Source organism: Antrostomus carolinensis, unplaced genomic scaffold (assembly GCF_000700745.2).
Source record: "Antrostomus carolinensis isolate BGI_N321 unplaced genomic scaffold, ASM70074v2 scaffold22536, whole genome shotgun sequence".
Taxonomy (NCBI): domain Eukaryota; kingdom Metazoa; phylum Chordata; class Aves; order Caprimulgiformes; family Caprimulgidae; genus Antrostomus; species Antrostomus carolinensis.
The window spans coordinates 66,619-87,268 of NW_010322821.1; the positions used below are offsets into that span (position 1 = coordinate 66,619).

Sequence of the window (20,650 nt, forward strand, 5' to 3'; positions counted from 1 at the left end):
GCATTCTGTGAAGCAGGAAGACAAAAACACATCTCCAGACTGCTCAGTTACTTAACACACAAGCGAAGGAGGTGTATGTGTGAGAACTTCCCCTGCAAACATCTCCCCTACAAACAAATCACGTGTGTTCGTATATGTGTATGTGTAACAGAGAGACAGACTAGTGAATTACCAGGACACGGGTGCGCCAGTCGGGCAGAAAGCAATGGTGTGTGGTATCCAAACAAACCACAAGAACACGGAAGGGGAAGGGGCTGTCATGGGGTACCCAAGTCTGTCAGATCATACAAGCCAGGAGGGGCAACACCTGCACATTCATTTTACCAGCCCTGAGGCACTGATCCCCCCTTTCCCCATGCCTGATGCACATCCCAGTTTGCATTAAATTAAACAAACCAACCCCCCAAAGACATAACCCTTGCCAACCTGGTCGCCGCCTTCGCCTTTTCTTGGAGCCAAAGAGTTTGACCCTGGAAAACACATTCAACTTGTTCTTGTCGCAGCTTCCCTTGCTCTTGCTGGGGCTGTTGACACACTTACAGGCATTGGACTTCTCCCGCTCCCTGGCTTGTCTCTTCTGGCGGATCAGGGAGCTGGCGATGGCTGCAGCCATGGCCGCCACCGCCCCGGCACCACCGGCAGGTCAGGCACACGGGGTTTGCTCGCCGGCCGCGGGCACCGCAGCCAGCATGCTGCTCGGCCCGTCCCCAATGCGGGGGACACTGCCGGGCACCTCGGCCAATGCCACCCACCGCCAATGGGTTTGGGAGCCCAGGAGACACCGGCGGGACGCTTGCACCAGAGCCCTGGGTCGGGATGCAACAGTTCAGCTCGAGCGTTTTGGTCTGCTGAGATCTTCCCCTTTTGATTCTCTGATGGGTTTTTATTCCTCCCAACTTCTGGCAGGGGAAAGTTTGCAGGCAGAGGCGAGCGTTTCTGCGGAGATGGAGCAGATCACTTGCAAGACATCCCTCTGAGCTCCTCCAGACGCGCTATTCACGTGCAGACACAGCACATCCACTTGGTGCAAGATCATTGCATCTCTCCTAGCCCCAATTTCTCCAGTTAACTTTTCTCCCCACCCATCCCCTCCCCATTCAAATCCCAGCAAACACCTGTTAGACTCCAGCAGGGGCTGTCCTGTTGCAGGGGTTTTCTGGATCCGTTTTCCTCTCCTCTCTTAAAAAGAGATCCGAAGCAATTGGGGATGGAGACACTGGGAGGAGGTGTGGATGCCTGGAGCTTCGGCTGTCTGCTGCCGAATGCCTCGGGAAGCTTCTTCCTCTCTGCTCCTTACAGGTGATGCTGCCAGCGCAGCCTCTCCTCCACGGATGTGTTCAGCTTTTGCATTGCAACACTTGTCACCAGACGGTCAACAGCCAGAGCAACCCTGACGCCTGGTTGCCAGTAGCTCAGAGCAGAGACTGCAGCAGCAGCAGCAGCAGGAGCAGCAGCAGCAGGAGCAGCAGTCCCCAGGCAGCGGGTGTGCGCACTCGCACACACCCCATGAGCTGTGCGCTGGGTACAGAAATGAGACAACGCAGCAAGCCCCTTATCACCACCCCCCCCTCCTCCTCCTCCTCCTCCTTTTCCTCCTCCTCCTCTCCCAGGCAAGGCAGCGAGCAGGAGACCTGCCCGGTGGTTCTTTGTGCGGAGAGTTGGGGAGAGACCCCCGGGGTGCAGGCAGTGAGGAGCAGGGGCTCAGGGTGGGCAGTGGGAGCTGGTGCACCCCAGCTGCCCACCCTTGCCAGCCCCATGGGCTGTGGGGACCTGCTTTTGACAGAGCTGCCTCCTGGGGAGGTGCAGACACCCAAACAGACGTGACTGCGATGAGCAAATAGCTGCCACCAGGTTTTTGGCAGCAGAGTGAGGGCACCTGGCCAGCGGCAGGAAGGGGGTTCAGGGGGACAGGCAGGGGGGCTCCAGCTGTAGCTCCCCCCACACACACTTTCCCTCACCCTTGTAGGAAGGTCCCTCTCTGCCTCACTGATTCACTGGAGGCTTTTTACCTCTCTTGCCTTTCCTTCCCCCCCACACCTGCTCTCAGCTCCAGTTTTCTAGCAGAGACTAGGAAATCCCCAGAGAATCCCTTGTCATTGCCAAGTTCTCCCTCTTCCCTTTGTCCCCCCATGGTGCCTCTGTGTCCCCTGAGGCCAGGCTCTCATGTCAGCTGGGTTTATTCAGCCCCAGCTAAGTGGGGGGCCAGGCTGTGGGGGTGCCAGGGCAGGGGGAAGGATTGGTGCCAGGATGCGGGGAGCAGAGCTTCGTGCCAGAGCCTGGCACTGCACCGTGGCCAATGCCCTGCACAGCGGGTGCGAAATACTGCCCACATCCATTCCCCAGGACATAGGAAGCAGGAGGTCCTGGGGGTCCCTTTGCAACCCACCCCTCAATTTTCAGCATGTTTTCAACAGCTGGAGCCAAAAATAAATCCAATTCAGGTTGGAAACAAAACAGAGATTTGCAACCCTAAAGGCAAACAACTACAGAAGGATTTTATCCCCCAGGCAGAGGGGATTCACAGGCACTTGCAGGCGCTGGGGCAGGGTGGGATGTCCAGTGAGCAGGAGCCGGGAGGTTGTAGGCTGGGTCCTTGCAGGAGCTGAGCTCAGTGAGGACCTTGATGGCAACAGGCATCAGTCATCCAAGCCCAGGATCTACATCCTGCATGCCCTGGGCCAGCCCCAGGGCTCACCTGGGGCTATCGAGACAGAACCTGTGCAGGTGGTTGGTGTGACAGCACCAGATTTCTGATGTGCTTTCAGACTCAGCCTGTCTTCCCATCATACCTGCCTGCAGGATTCCTGCCTCTTCTTCCTCCCCTCCACACACCCTTGGCACAGCCTCTCCTCTCCCTCCCTGGGGCTGCACAATGCTCCCAGGCAAGCACAGTGGCAATCGTGCCACTCAGTATCTTCACTTCAAAGAGCTCAATTCAAAAGCAGTTCACGATACCTCTACAAACATTACAGTCCTTCCCTGGACTAGAAACAGTTCACAACGGGTCCAAATCCATTTCTTCCAGCTGGCAACTCCTTCCCCCATAAAACACGTTGCGTGGCCAGGCCTCAGTAACAGAAATGCCCATAATGCACAAGATGATGATTTTAAGATGATGTCTGACTGAAAGCACAATGGGTGTCACCAAAGCCTGAGACCTCAACAGCTGGCATGGTATATTGAATTTGGCAGCCCCACATACCCATCTACAATACCTCTTTTCTGCAAGAATTATGTATGTATACAGCTATAGGTGCATACACACACACACCTTTGTTTATCAGGCACTTTATGGCATCCATGTATTCATATTAAATAAATACTCCTCATTTCTTATCTGGGTTAAACAGTAGGGTAAAAATAACTGCAATTCACAAGTTCCTCCACCACCACCCTCATCTGTCAGTCCACAGAAGACATGTGAAATCCAACTCAAGAGACAACCAGTTGGATATTATTAGTAATAACCCATCCTACTCAACTCACCGGTAACGTACTATGAATTTCGCCATCTTTTCAATTCCAATATAGTCACAAGTGAGACTTGTTTTTCCTGAGACTTGCCCACTACTTTATAAATATTCCTAGTTTGGAAAGCAGTGTTTGATCTTCAGATCAAAGTGAAGCTGCCTCTTTGTGATCTGTCCTATAGGTCAGATGACATTTCATTTTCATTATGACTAACCAGAACTCAGAATTTGGCTAACCTTGAAACTCCTGGTGAAAAGTGGTGTATAAAAGCAGTATTTAGGATATCTTTCTGCCAGCATTCCAGCCTGCATGCTTGAAATCCATAAAGAAAATTCATTTGCACAAATGTTCCTTGACAGATAACTAAAGAGAAGAATAAAAATAGCATATATGCATAATCAGATTTAAGTTTCAAAAAACAGTCCTCCAGTTTTTTTGCATGATCCACCTCTCCATCTATTGGTACTCCTACAAACATGTCTTCATTTACTATAAATGGCACATGAAAATTAAGATCTTGTTGGGAAAATGTCTTTGGTATAGGACCAGTCTTTGGACTACTTCAGTGTTACAGCTATACAAATCTCAAGGAACAGTTTTATTTTGTTTGAAAATGCTTAAAAGGTAAAATAAAATAACATAACATTCCAAGTAACTTTTTGAATGTAGAAGACAACAGTACTCCCTGAACATACATCTTCTTTCTTTCTGTGTGACTATTTTAACAGGGAACACTTAAGCTAAAGAGTAAATTGCCAGCTCCATTTCAAACAAGAATTAAGCACCTCTTAAGATATCAGCATGGGACAGACTTGTGTAGTTACTGTCAGAGACAGCACCATGAGCTACCTGGAGCTGGGATCAGACCCAGCAGCAATGGCACTGTTTTGAAATAGACAAAGATCTTACCCATTTTTGATTTATATTTTTTCCTCCCATTTATCTGTTGAGTTTATGCTGATGATTAATTCCACAATTCTGATCATTAAAATGTACTTGAAGCTCCAGAAGTCGCCTGGATTGGGCAAAAGTAAAGCCTGCAATTTGGTACCACAACCCCCCAAACCAGGACTGGCTCTTTGATTAATGCAGAACATGATTTTCAATCAACACAAATCATGTTGCCCTCGCTGCCTGGCTCCTGCAAGAAAAGGCATCAAATCCTCATTGTTGTCCCAAACTGCGGGCAAGAACCACTGGCTGTTACACCAAATTACAGAAAAGTACAAAACTTCTGGTTTTTGCTCCCTCTTCCTTGAAACATTTGAGCTGTAGCAGGTCCCAGACCACTGCTCTTTCCCATGAGTTTGAATCTATCCCAAGTGCAAAAGATATCTAGTAGGTCCTATATAAACACATAGACACTGGGCAAAACAAACACTGCACAAAAATCGAGAGCAGAAGAAAAATCCAAGCCAGCCCCAGACCTCACTGTTGTGAAACAAGCTGCAAGTTTTGACAAGTCGTGGCAGCTTTGCAGCCTGTGAGCAGAGGAACTCCTTCCCCCCCACTGCTGTTTCAGCACATGAATGTCACCAGATGCGATGGGGCGCAGAGCAGTACCAGTGCAGCAGTGCTGAGAGAAGGGAACGGGTGGAGGAGAGATGGGCACTTTCCATCTGCCTGTACAAGTGCACCAGTGATTGGCACATGAACCCAACCTGTGACTCATCAAGGGACTTCTCTGTGCCCTGTAGAAGCATTAACAATTCTCATGAGATGTTGCCATAAAACAGGAACTTACTGCCAGCACTTTGGGTCAAAATATCCCATCCTCAGACTAAGCGGCACATTCACTTATTTCTTCTTCCCCTTTACAAGTACCAAACGATTTATAGGAGGACCTATATAAACAGGTAGATGTTGGGTAAAACAAATGTTGCATGAAAATCAGCAGAAGAAAAATCACAAGCCAGCTCCAGACCTCACTCAGCCCAGCATAAAGCCCACACCACTCCTTTACAAGACTGAAGTGGCTTTGGTGTGACAAAAGAAAAAAATTCAGCCTGGCATGGGATGTCAGGAGTCCCTCCGGGGCTCTTTTGCTCTTGCTAGGGTAACATGCTACTGCTGTTACAGAACAAGCAGAATAAAAAAGCTTCAGGAGTCACACCTATGGACTATTTCCACTGCCTACACTCCCCAAAAGTAGAGAATTATTTTCTGAAAAGTGTCACCAGAATCACTTCTCTCTCTTCCCAGCTTGAGATAAACAAGGCTTCATCCAGCCGGGTATGACACAGCAGCACTGAGGCCCCCAGTGTTGTGGTTTTTTTTTTTTCTTTTTTTTTTTTTTTCTCTCTTCTAAGTAAACAGAATTACTATTCACCAGGAAACATAGCTGTTCAGACCCAAGTCCCGCATCACTTAGCTCCTCCGTGAAACATCCCGTGGAAATGACTCAGCCTTTCCTCTGCAGCCAGCTCCGCCGCTGGACACAAGCGCTGCAGAACGGTGAGTGCCTGGGTGCTCTCTGCTCAGGGGATGAGCACAATTTGCTCTTCGGTTCACTACCCCTGAAAGCTTAGTTTTACCCTAGATATGAACCAAATTAAGAGTCAGCAAGAGGTTTATTTCTGAATGCAAGCTCTAAAAAGGAAGAGCTGGGCTTTCAGGCAGCTCCAGACCAAGAGCTCAAATTTGAGGATATTTTAGTCAACAGATCAACTGGGCTATGTTAAAATTAACCTTAATAGTAAAGATCAGCTTCAATGCCAAGCTGCAGACCTTTACACAAGCTGTATCGCTGCAAACAGAAGTATTTTATATCGAGAGCATAAGGGCACTTGTACACAGTGACATGGATGTTCCTCTGTGTGTGTGTGTGCCATGGTTCTTTGCAAAGTGCACTGTGTAGGTCTGCTCAGTAACAGGGAAAAAAAACAAAATAAATTCCTGGGACACCAGTGCAGACATGTCACCTGGACCCACTTTATCTAAATGCTCACTCATTGTTCAAAGGATTAGGCGGCTGGTTGATCTCCAAGTACAGAATCATTAACCCCAACACCAGGAGACACACCAGTGCAACTGGTGCACAGGACTGGACGTGCCAAAACTGGCCCCCATTCAGCAAGGCAGAGAAACAGGTTCCTGACTTCAACATGTGAGTCATCTCACTAAGACTACTAAGATATTTAAAAAATAATTATGCACCTGATGCATTACAAAAGGTTCTCATATCCTAATCCTATTCTCTTATCAGATCAGCACAAGTCCGCTAGGACAAGCTTGACTGACTCTGGTAGGAATTTGGGTCTCTTCTTCATGACTGACATGCCCTGCTAAATGTTCAGGATGGCCATGACATCTCACATCAAGAACACCAGTTTCCTCTTAGATTCTCAGAGAAAATACTAATGAGAGAAATCCCAGTTCTGCCCCTTTCCAGCTGTGAATTCCGATTCTTTTACAGTACTGGCTCAGTCAAAACTGGATTTGATCTGACTTGGTGGTGGAGGCATTTTTGGAAAAGAAGGGCATTGTTTGAAGGTAGAAAAATGGAAATATTTTTGCCTAGGTTAATCCATATTCAGTCATCCCAAAATGTCAACCACAAAAGATCATCTATCCTGTACATAAAAGATCAGTGCCAATCAGCTGGGAAAGGTCACAGAACAAACAGAAGAGATCAGCTCCCACAGCTCCGTGAGCTCCCAAATTGAGAACATGTTATTCTGTTGTCTCTGGGGGCCCAACCTGAGCCAAGAACTTGCAGCAGTGACCGACCGACTTCTCTCTGCCCACCTCAAAGTCATAACAAAAATAATATTCTGGAGCCTCCCACATCAGTATGCACAGAAGTATCTGTTCATTCACCTCTCGGCATGATGACTCTGAGAAACATCAGTGTAAATGACAGCTTATCATCCCTGAAATATTTACATCGCAGCATGGGACACATGAGAAGTGTGGGCTATATGCCACTGTCAAACTTAACATAAGGCCACTTTACACATGACAAAATGCTGTAAACAGTCCCTCGCAGACCCAAAGCAAGTTGCCTAGAGATTGTTACATAACTCAAATGGATCTTTTTCCACCTGTTCATAGATCTGATGGTTCATCTTCTGTCCAGAGCTTGACAAAAACAGACTCAGTGGGTCTCCAGTGAGTTGGAACCTCTGAGAGTTTTCCTCCTCCCACCTGCACCCAAGCAACTCTACCAGCTTCTCACAGCCATGGCCCTTACTCTGCTCAGAAGCCAAGTTCTGCCCCATTGCTTGACTTCACATAACTACAGAACCCAATTTGCTGCCATCATGTGATGGATGCCAAGCTTGCTGCTTCCTGTTGCTGTGTTAATGATGTAAGACCCATCTGTTTTCTAATAATGAAACCAAATTACCTGGGCAGGGATCAGAAGAGCCTGGAAAGGATTTTCTGTAACCTACCTGACTGCTGAAATCATGGTACCAAGTTCACACAGAACAAATGAGAATGTGAACAGAGTTGGTCACAAGTGAAAGGGATTTTGAGCAAAAAGTGTTATGTCTTGGATGGAGGCAGGGCTCTCCAGGAGCTGGAGTTAGAGCCTGCAATGGGTCAATGCTTCTGCACTTTTGCAAGTGGGGCCTTGCTCCACTCACTGTCATGGAACTGGGACCTGTTTACCTGAGCAAAATGCTGATTTTGGTTTCAGTAATTAGAAAGAAGGCATATCCTTGAGGAAAAGGGCCATAAGCCCAAATTTCTGCATTCTGTCTCAGTTCACCATGTAATAATCATATTAATAATGATGTAACAAGACATATCTGACCTAAGTTCAGTGATGTAAAAGTTAGGTTTAAGCTCATCTGACCAAATATCTGGGCTGTACAACCAAGAAAAAAGAGGGAAAAGAACCTCCAGATGGCAATTCATTCCCATCCAAAAAAAGCACCATTATTTTCACAGCTACGTGAAGGAAAACACTACCTCTGCCTTGTTGTACTGTTGTTGTGAGTGATTCAGACTGTAATCTACCTAATGCATCTTTATAATAAATCATATTTGCCATCAAAACAAAGTAATCACTTAATGAAGGTCCATGTAGCTCAGTGTCTGCTTTCTGGCAATGCTCAGTAATACATGTGGCTGTAACAACAGCCTAAGTAGTCGCACAGTCGCACCTCCCACACACACACATACCTTCCAGCAATTGGCCTCATGGCAACTCCAAGCTTAGCAGGGACTGCTGCTGGCAAGAGCAGAGCAAAGGTGACGTCTAGAAATCACACAGGGATTTTGAGGTGAAAAATACTACATATCATAAGTAAACAGAGGGAAATTCATTAGCACAAGTTAGATGCACTCTTTTTGTAAGCAACACTCACAAGTGACATTGGCCAGTAAAAAAGGAACAAGAACCACACAACAGCATTTGCTGTATTGGATTCAAATAGATATGGAGACTAGAAAATCGCATATGCAAATTCTACATAAGCAAATTAGAAGAAATTCAGATAAGTCAATTCAGAGAAGGAGGCTGATAGCAAAACATCTGTTACCACTCCCAATATTCGCATTAGGCAGCTGAGTACATTTCTGGGGACTCAGACCTCATCAGAAAGCTCAGAAAGGTTTTGTTGCTACACAGAGGAACAATGTTCAGAAATCAGAGAAATAAATATGAAGCTGCCTGAGCCGAGCACTGTTATTTCCTCACTTAAGTCCAGCTGAAGTACAAGAGGGACACATTAGCTTGTACAGAGACTGGACAACTGTCCAACTTGTACCTGAATTTCTAACTAAAATCACCAAAAAACTAGTAGATTAAGCTGCAGAAGTAGATACAAATATAATACCATGGTTTTAATTACATTCCCAGTCCATATCTATGGCCTTCTCAACTCCCCAGTCATACTGTTATATCATGCTGAGCTAAATTCATGGCACAGAGATACCATTTTTAGCAGATGATCATATATCATCAGGACTTATGTCCTCTTCCTTCAACCCTCTTCCTTTTGTTTATCATTCTCATTTTCCATCTCTTCCAGCCAGGATTGTCTCTCCCTGTTTCATTAAAAACTGCAACATGCTTCTAATGAGCAGCGGCCATCAGTATCTCAATGTCCTTATCCTTTAGTTGAGGTCAACTTAATCTTCTTTACAAACAAATAAACTTAGTTTAGCTTCCTCTACAGTACAACATTTCAAGGCCTGGGAGCTTTTGCTGGGAAAGAAAGGACAAAGAGTAGAATCTGATCCTAAGGCACAGAAGTAAGCCTGATGGTTTATAAGCAGTTATCTTGGCTGATCTTTCAATGCTATCATTCAGCCAATCCCACTCAGCCCATTCCAGGTAACTGCAATGAAGGAAGACCTCCCTGCATTTTCTTGTATGCTATATGGGGCAGTTATGAGAAGTTAAAGAGGTGAAATTCTGCAGCACTCTGAGGTCTGCAGGGATTCCCAAGCAGTTCCTCTCAGATGATTGGAATGAGAGTTATGGCCTCCAGAGGTTGCAGGTATCTGTATTTCCTCTGGACTGCAAATGGAATTGGAAGGCTCAAACCTCTGTAAATATGGGTTCTACATTTATAATATAGAGACTTAAACATTGGCATTTTTTCCTGCCTTTCTTCGTAATTTGCAATAATTAGTAAACCCAAGATGTTTCAACAATGTTGAGATACACAAACACCAGGGAATCAGAGTACAGCTGTTAATGGTGAGAGAGACTTTCACCTCCCTCAGCCCTTTCTTTCTTCCCTCCCTCCCAAGCTCTGTACTATATAAAATGTCTTACTCATTGACTATATTTTTAAACCATTATTGCCATAAATTTTAGTCTATTTTAAAAGTTCTGATGTAAAGTCTTTTCAGGAGGCTTTTGTCAAAATATATAGTTTCCTGTACAGGAAACATGCTGTAGAACATTAATTTGTAAACAGTTATAAACCAAACAAATGGGACAGCTTTCCAGTACTTTCAGTCGAAAAACCCAATATATAAAATTACTGCTAAAACCAGAAACAAGAGGGACACCTAGAGTTAGTTCTTGTAACTGTCCTAGCAAGGTCATTCACTTTCTTTTCCAGTTTTGTTTCAGCCACTGGTGATATTTGATTACAACAAACGTACGGGGTGCCTCTGGCTGTAATTAACAGCAAACTTGAAAGCACAAGGCTCCGGCAAGCAGGGAGAGCCGCTGGGATTTTGTATTTAACGCTGTGGTTTTATATTTAACCGGAGTCTCCCTCACATGTACCCGCCGCAGGTGAGAGGCTCCGGGGCCGGCGGGAACGGAGCCGCCGCCGCGATCGCTGTCCGTGGTGCTGAACAACCGAGGCGACCGCTGTCCGCGGTACTGGTCCGCGCCAGGGCCGCCCTTGCTGTACCGCCGGGCCGCATCCTGCCCCGCTCCATCACCCCGCACACCTTCTAGCTCCGTGGAACGAGTCCCCGGCTCTTTACACCAAGTTTACAGGCAAACATCAAGGTTGATAACCAAACATCAGCATTTCTTTTGCATATTGTGACCAGGCAACGTCCTCCCCACAAGCTAACCTATAGCAAAATCTTTTGATGGTTCCAGACACACTTCATCTTTGCTGCTATCATGCTATAAAAACTTAACTGCTTTTGCAAAAGAGGAAGACATTCAGTAGTTAATAATCTGGATTACATATTAATTGATTATATTTTATATATGCATTTTCAACCTGCCCAAACCATTGCAGACTGCCGACTTCACATTCTACACTTCACTGTACTTAGATTTACTATATTCATTTCAAAGAGAAAAAAAAACATGGATGCCGCATGCAATGTCATAAAAGTTGTCCACTAATCATGTTGAGTTATTTCTAATAAAGAATGATCTATGACCCAGACAGTTAACATTTATCTCCTTCAGTTAATACCTAACTCTCTGAACACACTGCCTATCATACTATTGTTTGATATTGGGGCATTTTCCAAGAGTCCTTGGATTTGTTTTTCCCTTCTAGCCGTAGGGCGTTGGTTCTTACAGTAATCTGATTGTTTCACAAACCAAATGCAGAGAACACACTTTTTCATTATTAAAGAAAAATAATTCACACCATTTAGCTAAAATATTTGCAAAAGAACAGAGAAATGCTGATGGTTTTTCTATTAAAAATGTTATTAACACCATAACAAGATTGTCTTCAGTTACTATTAGGCACATTACTTTCATGAAAGGCAATTAGAACAGAACTAGAATATTTTTTTTTTTTCTTCTTTAAAGCAAGCTTTATAACTGACAGAAATCTTGGGTACAAAATTAACTAAATATGTGACATGGACATTTAAAAGGTCATAAAAATCAACCTGCGCGTGTTACAACATTTGAGACACATATTCAAACAGGGCAAATTTGCAAGTTCAGCAGCATATTCAGTATATTTACAGTTCTAATCAGTAGGAATTAACAGTCACACTTGCCTTTTCCTTCTGAAATTGTATATTTTTAGAGTTATCAAAGAAAATTCATAGTCTAAGAACAACCAAATTCTTAATATTGATAAATATTGAGCTTTAAATTCTTTATACAATTTATCATCTCTACAGAAGATTAGTTGCCAAGAAATAGCACCTCATCTTTTCCTTAAAAAATATTGCTTAAATACATCTTACCTGAATAAGACTTTCTTAACCCCAAAGCCATGCTGCCTTACAAGCTGCTCCTACCCAGACAATTGCAGTCTACATTTGGAGCAGACACACAGGGAGTAGATCAGAGAAAGTTTAAGGCATATTTAAAGTATTCTCTAAGGTACTGGCCAGAAACATCAAGCCCATACTCGCGGTATAGAGAGATCATTAATGGGCATTAGTGACAGACCATTATGACTTTCAGAGATCATTAAACATTCATAATGTAGCTGTATTGTTCTGGCAACATCTAACCATTTCTTGGACATAAATGTACATTTCTCCTACATGATTTACTTAAACTTATAATTTTTGAGTGTCAAATTTTATTTTCTCCCTCCTAGAGTTACAAAGAATGCCTGTAACACGATACTGAAGTACATTACGCCAGCCATAGGAGCCTAGTGCTTGGCTTAGTTGATACCCTTTATTGTAAGGCATTCTGCAATATGAATAGCTCAACAACATTCATGAGGCAGAATATGTACCATACGATTTTTCTTCTTTAAATAAGCGGTATTATTGATATGCTGTAAACGTTACAAGGACAAAAAGCACTTAGAAGAATTATGTTTGCTAACAATTCTGAAATAATTACCTTTTGAAATTTTTCATCTTTACTTCTGCATTTCAGAAAAGCTCCCTTTTTTTGACATTTGGATTTAGCAAAAAATATTGAAAATATTCCAGTTGGGGTCAATCAAACCAGCTACTCCTAATGCAATTTTGACAAGTGAAGAAAATATGAAGATTTAATTTTTAAGATGTACAGTATTGCAAACACTGTGGTCCAAAATGTGACTGCAGTTATATTTCAGTTGTATGTATCAAGGGCTAGGTTTTAATTTTCTGTTGCTAAACTTGACTGAGACCTTGTTTAACTCATCCTTCTTCAGCACTACATGTTAAGCACATGCTCACATATAATGTAAGTAATGATATTTAGACAGTTCAGAAGCAGAGTCAGATTTCAAAGTCAAATATTGTCTCTAATTGTGATTTGGTCATTGTGGAGTCATATATTACAAGTAGTAGAGAAGAGCCATTTGAAAAGGCTCTGCCTCTTCGCCAGGAGTTACCATTCCCTCCAAGACACATTTACAAGTGTTGTGTGCATGAGTTTGGTTTATCTTGTAGTGCAATGGACCACACAATGAGTATATACTAATTTCAGGAGGAAAATCACCCAACTCCAGCTGAGGAGCAGTAACTTCTTAATTCCTCTAACACAATCACCTGGAAATACACGAGATGTTCTAAGGATCAGACCCTTAAAGTCACAGACAAGTAAACATCTTCCTGATGCTGGGCTTTAGGTACTAAAATGAGATCTAGCAACTGAAGTCACTGAAGCATTTTAACATGTTTTAGCATTTGTGTTGTGTTGAATATAGACCTGAAAGGTGAAGCACACCAATTTACTACTAACAAACAACTTTCCCAAAGTAATATTTCAGTGTTTACTAACCCACATTACTGCTTATGTACTTGGAATTCACAACAAGTACGCAGAAACAAATCACGCTGTGAATTGCACAATTTTAGAATATTCACTGTTCATTATGCCACAGTTCCTTATAATCAAGCTGTGAATATCGATGATATCCAAAATAAACTGTACCATTAAAAACATCCTTAATTATTGCTCCCAGAAACAAACAGTGCCACAGCAAGAAAACTGCAGTGGGGCAAAAATGAATTTGATTCTGAGACCTCTCCATTTGGAAATGGCACCATTTTCACCAAACGAAGTCAAAAACCCATGTGGAAGAACGTACTCGGGCCCATTTCTAATCACCTGCTGATTTCTATTGATTTCAAACAACTGACTTGAGTCGATAGGTTTTATGTCACCCATGTCAATTATTGACAGGCAGTCAAAAGGCAGCAGTGGCATTGCCTTCTGCCTTGCCATTATAAACAAGGTTAATCTGCTTCTAAATGTAGTTCTTTTTCCACAAGCACCAGTGCATTTAACTCCTTTTCCCAACGCCTACATGAATTTGTAATGACAACTCCCTAAAACGTACACAGTTCTTAATAAAATTTCAGTATTCTGTACACTTCTGCTACCTCAAGAATGATTTGTGATTCAGAATAATTCTTATGGTTTTACAGTAAAACTGGAGTTGTATATTGAAAACACAACCTGTGTCCAGCTAATGCTTATTACCATCTATTCCATATTAACTTGTTTTATTGTTTAAAAGGAACATACGGCTTGTGCCTAATCTCCACTTTGTTTTGATCCCTTTATGTCTATTATGTGCCCTCAGCACGTGACTAGAACCACCTGGCATAAAGGAAGACAGGTCCTCTGAGATCCCTGCCTTTAGACCAGCTAAGACCTTACCTCTGCTAGAATATCAGTTATATCTGTGGGGAGTCAGTCTAAAAAAACCAACTTTGTAGTGTCGTGTAGTCCCTGCAGCAAAACAACTTCAAGTAGAATTTGTAATAAACCAGCCATTTAACTTTTTTTTTTTTCCTTATGCATCAACAAAAATCAAGCTGACATTTGCTATGAAGTACTCACTGGAGATTGCCATGTTATAACTAGTAGATGACTGACAAGTAAACAACTTGGAGAAAGGAGAAAAGATGGTTTGGAGAAGGCATTTGCATTTCTAACCATTAAAGGAGGAAAGCCCTCCAAAATGAGCCCTCCAAAAGAGGCAGTAGTGAGTCAAACCCAGCGCCTTTAAAGCACAATTTCATCAGTTACCCATGGTATTACGTGCCACTTTACAGGTGACTGGAACAGATGACTTGGCAGGTCTCAGGAGGATGTGCAGCCCCATGTTACCTTGCTGGCTGGTATGGGGATGGTGCAGCAAGGACTGTACCAAGCACTCTCCTCCCAGAAATCCCAGCCACGCTACCAGCACAGCGCTCTCCCTTCTGTGTGTGTTCTCCACAACAGACAAACTTTGTCTGGTTTGCATCTAAGCAACGATGCAGGCTGAAATAAGGGCCCAAGCACATCCAAAGAAGCTAATGTGGGTACAAAAGAACTGACACACTTTATTGCACTGCTGTGGTAGAAAAACAGCCCCTTTCCATGACTGCAACATGGGAGCAGATTCATAATCTTGCAAACTATTAGGTATTCCTATTTCAAGTAATCTTAATTTGCAGTTTTGAACTGTTCTCCTCAAAAAAAAAAAAACCCAACCAAAACCAAAAAACAACACAACAATCAGGCTTGACCTTATTACCTGGAATCCAACGACAAAATCCCCAACTAGTTTGTCTGGCAAGAAGAGGCTGAGAGCTCAGGCTCCAGCTCTGCTGCTGCTGTTATGACCAAAGAACCTCAAATGCAAAATAGAGACGAGCAAGCACAGCACTGCTGTCTCAGCAGTCCCACAGCAACACCATGCAGTGTTGAACAGCAGCTGCAACAGAATCCTTCCAGGGAAATACAGATGATGACTAAAAGAAGGTTCCTGCCTTCTTGGAGAAGGGGGAATAATGCAGAGAGTGCTCTGAAGTGCTGCCCAACCAGACAAAACACTCATTTGGGGTTTGAGAGCCAGATGCTCTGCAGAGACTATTTTCCTATTAGTGATAATTATATTTTCATAGAGTCATTCAGCTGTTTAAATTTTAGCCCCAAAACAAAGTGACCCAATTTATCTTATTTTATATGTATTTTGGATTATTAAAAATATCATACATTGCCTGGAAATATCTGTGAGTTCATTAATTTCTTTCTTTCTTTCTTTTTGATCTGATTGTACCACCCTGACATGCAATCCGAAATAAGGAAGAAACACCTTAAAGAGTAAAACTATTTAATATTCTGATGCTAGGCACGCTTCCGTTTCTGATCACTACGAGGAAGCTGTGTGAAGTCAGCACAGCACTAGCACTTTCTTTCCTTGGCTTCATCTGCCACCTGGTGGTACAGTCCCAGGGAGCAGAAAGCAGCATTTTTATGGGAGGACCTTGCATGACCAAACAGGCACCTGGAGTTTAGTCCTGATCGTAAGGCTGCAAAATGCAATCAGCAGCACCGCAGTTGCAAACATCTTTCTAAACAGTTTGCAAGCAGTTCATGCCTACACACAACACAAGACGCTTAAAAAGTGTTCTGCAATTAAAACGATGTTTTAAAAGAAAGGGCAAGTTTTAAATTCAGATTTTTTCAGCATAGGAAACTAAATGGCTGCAAACTTCCAAGATTCAGAAATTGACCCAACAATTTATAACACTTATGATATAAGTTCTGGAGCCCAATGGACGCTCAGTTGCAAAAGCAGGGCTCACAGTCAGACGTAGGACTGAAAACAGAAAAGTGTGAGAGCCACTTTGTAACCTTCCTGCAAACAGCTCGCAGTGTCCCACTGTTACACCCCAAGAATAAAGCAGGACAGACAGATTAAGTACCAGTCTAGACTTTTTAAGCTATTGTACACTATTTGTAATACAATGCTCATTGTATGTTCTACTCAGAACATTTCAGTAAAGTTGCAAAACAAACTATAATCAAAAATAACTCCTATTTTCTCATTCTGAAATCAACAGCCCTTGTTTGTGTTCTCCCACATGTCACACAGGGACAAGATGACACTGAAGCTGCCCTGTTCAGGTGATCTGCTATCTATGTCACGTCACTTTGCAGCTGCAGGTGGGAAAGTAAATATTTACTACTAGGAGTTGGCCCCTTGGAGAAAACCTAAAGGCCAAGTCTACTTGGCACAGTGTGGCACTGTCCAGGGATATTCAGGCTACCTTGGGTCTAGCAGCATTGCTGTTAATTATCAGGCAGAATGCTTTGTTAAACATTCCCAAGATACCACAGTATCTTTGCACTGACATACTCAAGATTGGTATTCTTGAATCATTTCCATCTCTGATACATGGGGAAAACGAGGCAAATACACAATAGGTTACTGGCCCGCGCTCCCAGTGCACCAGGAAAGTGGTGGCAACCTCCTGTATTTGCAGAGGCTTCTGGCAGGATGAGTGCAGCAGCTCAGAGTAAAGCCCCTGCTCCTTGCTTGACTCTTATTATACCCTTAGGAAAGATTCATGTATAATGCAGGCAAATACTGATGAACACAATGCAAACATTAAAAAAAAAAAAAAGAGGTACAAGTATTCTTATAGCCACCTGTGTATTTACATGAGCCCTGTATGATTCCATCCTTCTGATCCATTACACCTGGAAAGCAGATTTCAATTGCACCAGCAAACTTCTAACTCAAACAGTTTTTACTTACTTACCAAACATGGAAAAGAAAACACAGCATATGTCTAATCCAAGCCCTCATGACAGCATGATCCTACTCATATTTGGTACTCCAGGTGTTGGAGACCAATTCTTAAAGCTAAAAGGAGCATTTTCCCTATTTTCTATTACAGACCAAAACTAAGATTAACCCTTCACTAGCCTGCCCATTGAGGGAAGAGAGCTGAATGCTGCACATATGTTTGTGATGGGGTTTGCAAAAGCACCTAAGAGAAGTGGAAGGATAAAACCCTTTACATTTACCTGACACACACGTATCGAACTCCCTAAAGGGCTTTTGAAAAACCCCATTGAAAATCACATTGAAACAACTGCAAGGAAATACCAGGCACATGTCAGGGATGAGGTCAGCAGAGACTCCACCTCCATCCCCTTGAGATGAGGCTCCAGCAGCCCAAATGTATTGAGTCTGGTGGTGACTACCTCCCTACCTGAGGAAATCCCAAAGACCCTGGTCCAGGTCAGAGTCAAGTGTGAGTTATCCAAAGTTCTGTCTTGGCCAAATGGCAAGCAGCCCAACCACAGTGGCTGCAGCGTTCAGTAATGAGCAGATGGTTTGGAAATGACAGTGCCTCTTGCCAAGTCCGACCCGTTCCGACTCCTCTGTTTCGGCATTACCCATGCCATTTGCAAACGGTCTGTGTAAACACAACTCAGAAGAAAAGCTCTTCTCTCAGCAGCCTGCAAGCATTTTCAGCCAAAATCAATACACACATCAGTGCTCAGAAAAGTCATTTCATTTTTGATAATTAAATAAATTAGCTCTAATAAAATAATGATTTTGCTATTTACCAGTGGAAAATAATGGGTTGAAAGTAATTTGATTTGACGCAAACTTGGGGCTGGTTCTAATCCTTCAGATTTTATTCCTCATTTCTGCTGATAATTTATAACAGTGCAAACCACCATTATTTTATTTTCCTGTAATAATATATGAAAACAAACTACTGAAAATACTGACATAAGCCCTAGGTAGAAAAGGATGAGCAGACATCCCTGAATGGGAACTGGATGAGGAAGTGTCCTGCACTGTTTGGAAAGTCAGCCTCAAGTTCCCTGCATGCAGGTCAGTAAAAGCAAAACACTTTGCAAATGGATTCAGATCACGTTTATATCTGCGAATTCCTCATGTGAAGACACGGGAGTTTTGCTGTATTTGCTCAGGAGTCTCCATCCTTGCCACGTAAGTTAATGCCTTGAAGAAGTTAGATCTAAGCACAAAATTAAATATTTTTGTTCCAAATTTCCATTCCACAGACAAGATGCTGCACCAAACACTACTAGAAAAATGTGAGTGAAAACCACAAACAGATTAAATGGGCTCTTATGTGCCACTCTCACCCATCTGGCCTCCATTTCATTATTAAATATACTGTCCTGGCACTGGGCTGATATCCAGATGGGGAACTGATAAAAAAAAAATGCTTGGTGTGTTTACCAGAAGTACAAACATAAACCTTTATCAACCAAAAAAGCTCTCACTACTTATTTTGCAGACATCATTCTGGCCTACTTTTCTCATTAGGAAAAAAAAAGCATGATTCAGGTAATTAAAAAAAACCCAAAACCTCAATAAAACATTTGCCACTAGAGGAGGCTATTTCATAATTTTTTTTTTCCAGTAACGTACCTGTTCCAGGGAAATTTCAGTGCAGAGTTACTGCAAAACCATAACTAGTGTTTTCCAGATAGTCCTGTTATGAATTCATCTGAAATCAGCAAATTTCTCAATAACTGTATTTGTAATTCATCTTGAGCCTCAGGAAAAATAAATTCACAAAACCCGAAGAGTTCATAATCTGGCTAATTTCTATCCATTCTGTCTGTAGAGCTGCCAAAGGGAAGATGCCAGTGAACAAGTCAGGGGCTTTCACAGACTCTACTGATCTGTAAATGAAATAATCCTCAGCAGAGAAACTTCAGATGCATGAATTACCAAGGAAGCTCTGCCACCAGCAAGTACATCAGTTTTCTTCGATAATTCCCATCTTTTTTCTTTTGAAGTCTTTTGAGCACCTGTCCCAGATTCATATCCTGGACCCCTTCAGACTCCAATCCCCCAAACCAGAGATTCATTCCATTGGAAACCCTGTGTTGTTTTGTAGTTTGTTCCAGATCTGAATAGAAGTAAATTTTAAAACATCCCAATTTTCTATGAAACAGTTTTGTCCTTTCCAGTCTGGTCTAGGTATAAACAGATATTAAGGGAAATGGGCCATATAATTCTGTTGCACAAATCTTGTGCTCATAAAACATCTCTGGCTGATAGTCCCAGAAACAGATGCCCTTTCTCCATCCACAGAACAAGCACATCCCAGAGGAGATCAGCACAGCAGTGGGAGAAAGGCTTGCCCATAAATCCCATTTTTTTGATAGATCCATCACAGGTTGTACCCTGTACTATCTTTAGAGACTCCTTCTTGCCTGTTCTTTAATTTGAGCAACAGAGGCTCAGACTTGGGGTTTTTTGGCCATGATACTCCACATTCAGGTAAGGCTCATGGTCAGAGAGGCCTCTGACAGCGAGTGACAACTGCAAGTTTCAGCTGTGCTTCCAGAGCTCACCTTGAGCTTTGCTACCTCCCAAGGGAGCTCACACGGATGCAGGTTTCCAGGAGGCAGCCTTCCTCTGGAAATGACCCAAAAAAGCCACTTGTATCCTCTGTCACAAGCCAGGCTAGGAAGTGCCTCATACACTGGGATGGATACATGAGAGGCTGGAAATAATATTCCATGGAGCTTAAATGACGTGGGTACCACAACTTGCATCATGCACCTGGGCCTCCAAGACACTCAAAATGCACCTCTCAGCAGCATTTCAGAGTCCCAGCACTTCAGTAGGAAGCACCCAGGTTCATCTACAGGGACAGAGCCTGGAAGCCAGCTACTTACTGATACCTTCTGTGCTGTTCCTCTGGCTTTCAACTCATAAACTCCAAATCTGACTCCGCATCATTAAACTTTCCCACCTCCATTTCCTTTGCAAAGAAGCAGCTGTAAAACAAAGTAATCTAATTTAATTACAAGTTTTTAATTAAGCAACTATGTAACTAAGTGCTCAGCTGCAGTGGTGAGTGCTCAAACCCCACATCTCAGTATTAGAGGGAGTCCTGCTCCCATTTAATTCTCTTTGCAGAGAGAAGGAGGAAAAGTTGGAAGCATGGCTTTAGGGAACAGCATCCCAGCAGTCAGTCAGCAGCACTAGAAAAATGAACAAGGAAAAAAACCCAAGAGCACATTTCATGCTCTGCAGTGGACCCCTAGAACACAACAGCATAAAAATCTGGTCCTTCTCCCTCACGTCGAACATTAGCATTC

At 43.2% G+C, this 20,650-nt stretch overlaps 1 protein-coding gene across 2 annotated transcripts in view; it reads right to left on the bottom strand.

The window, feature by feature from the left end:
- Nucleotides 1-20,650, bottom strand: part of FGF13 (fibroblast growth factor 13) — a 113,526-nt gene that overhangs the window by 61,532 nt on the left and 31,344 nt on the right. The window contains exon 1 of one of the 2 annotated variants that reach the window (XM_010170399.2): nucleotides 427-932. The exons of the other annotated variant lie outside the window; for it this stretch is intronic. Coding sequence (XP_010168701.1) covers nucleotides 427-613 — 187 coding nt within the window. The 5' untranslated portion in view covers nucleotides 614-932. Of the gene's footprint in view, nucleotides 1-426; nucleotides 933-20,650 lie in introns of those variants that run through there. 2 annotated transcript variants of the gene reach the window in all.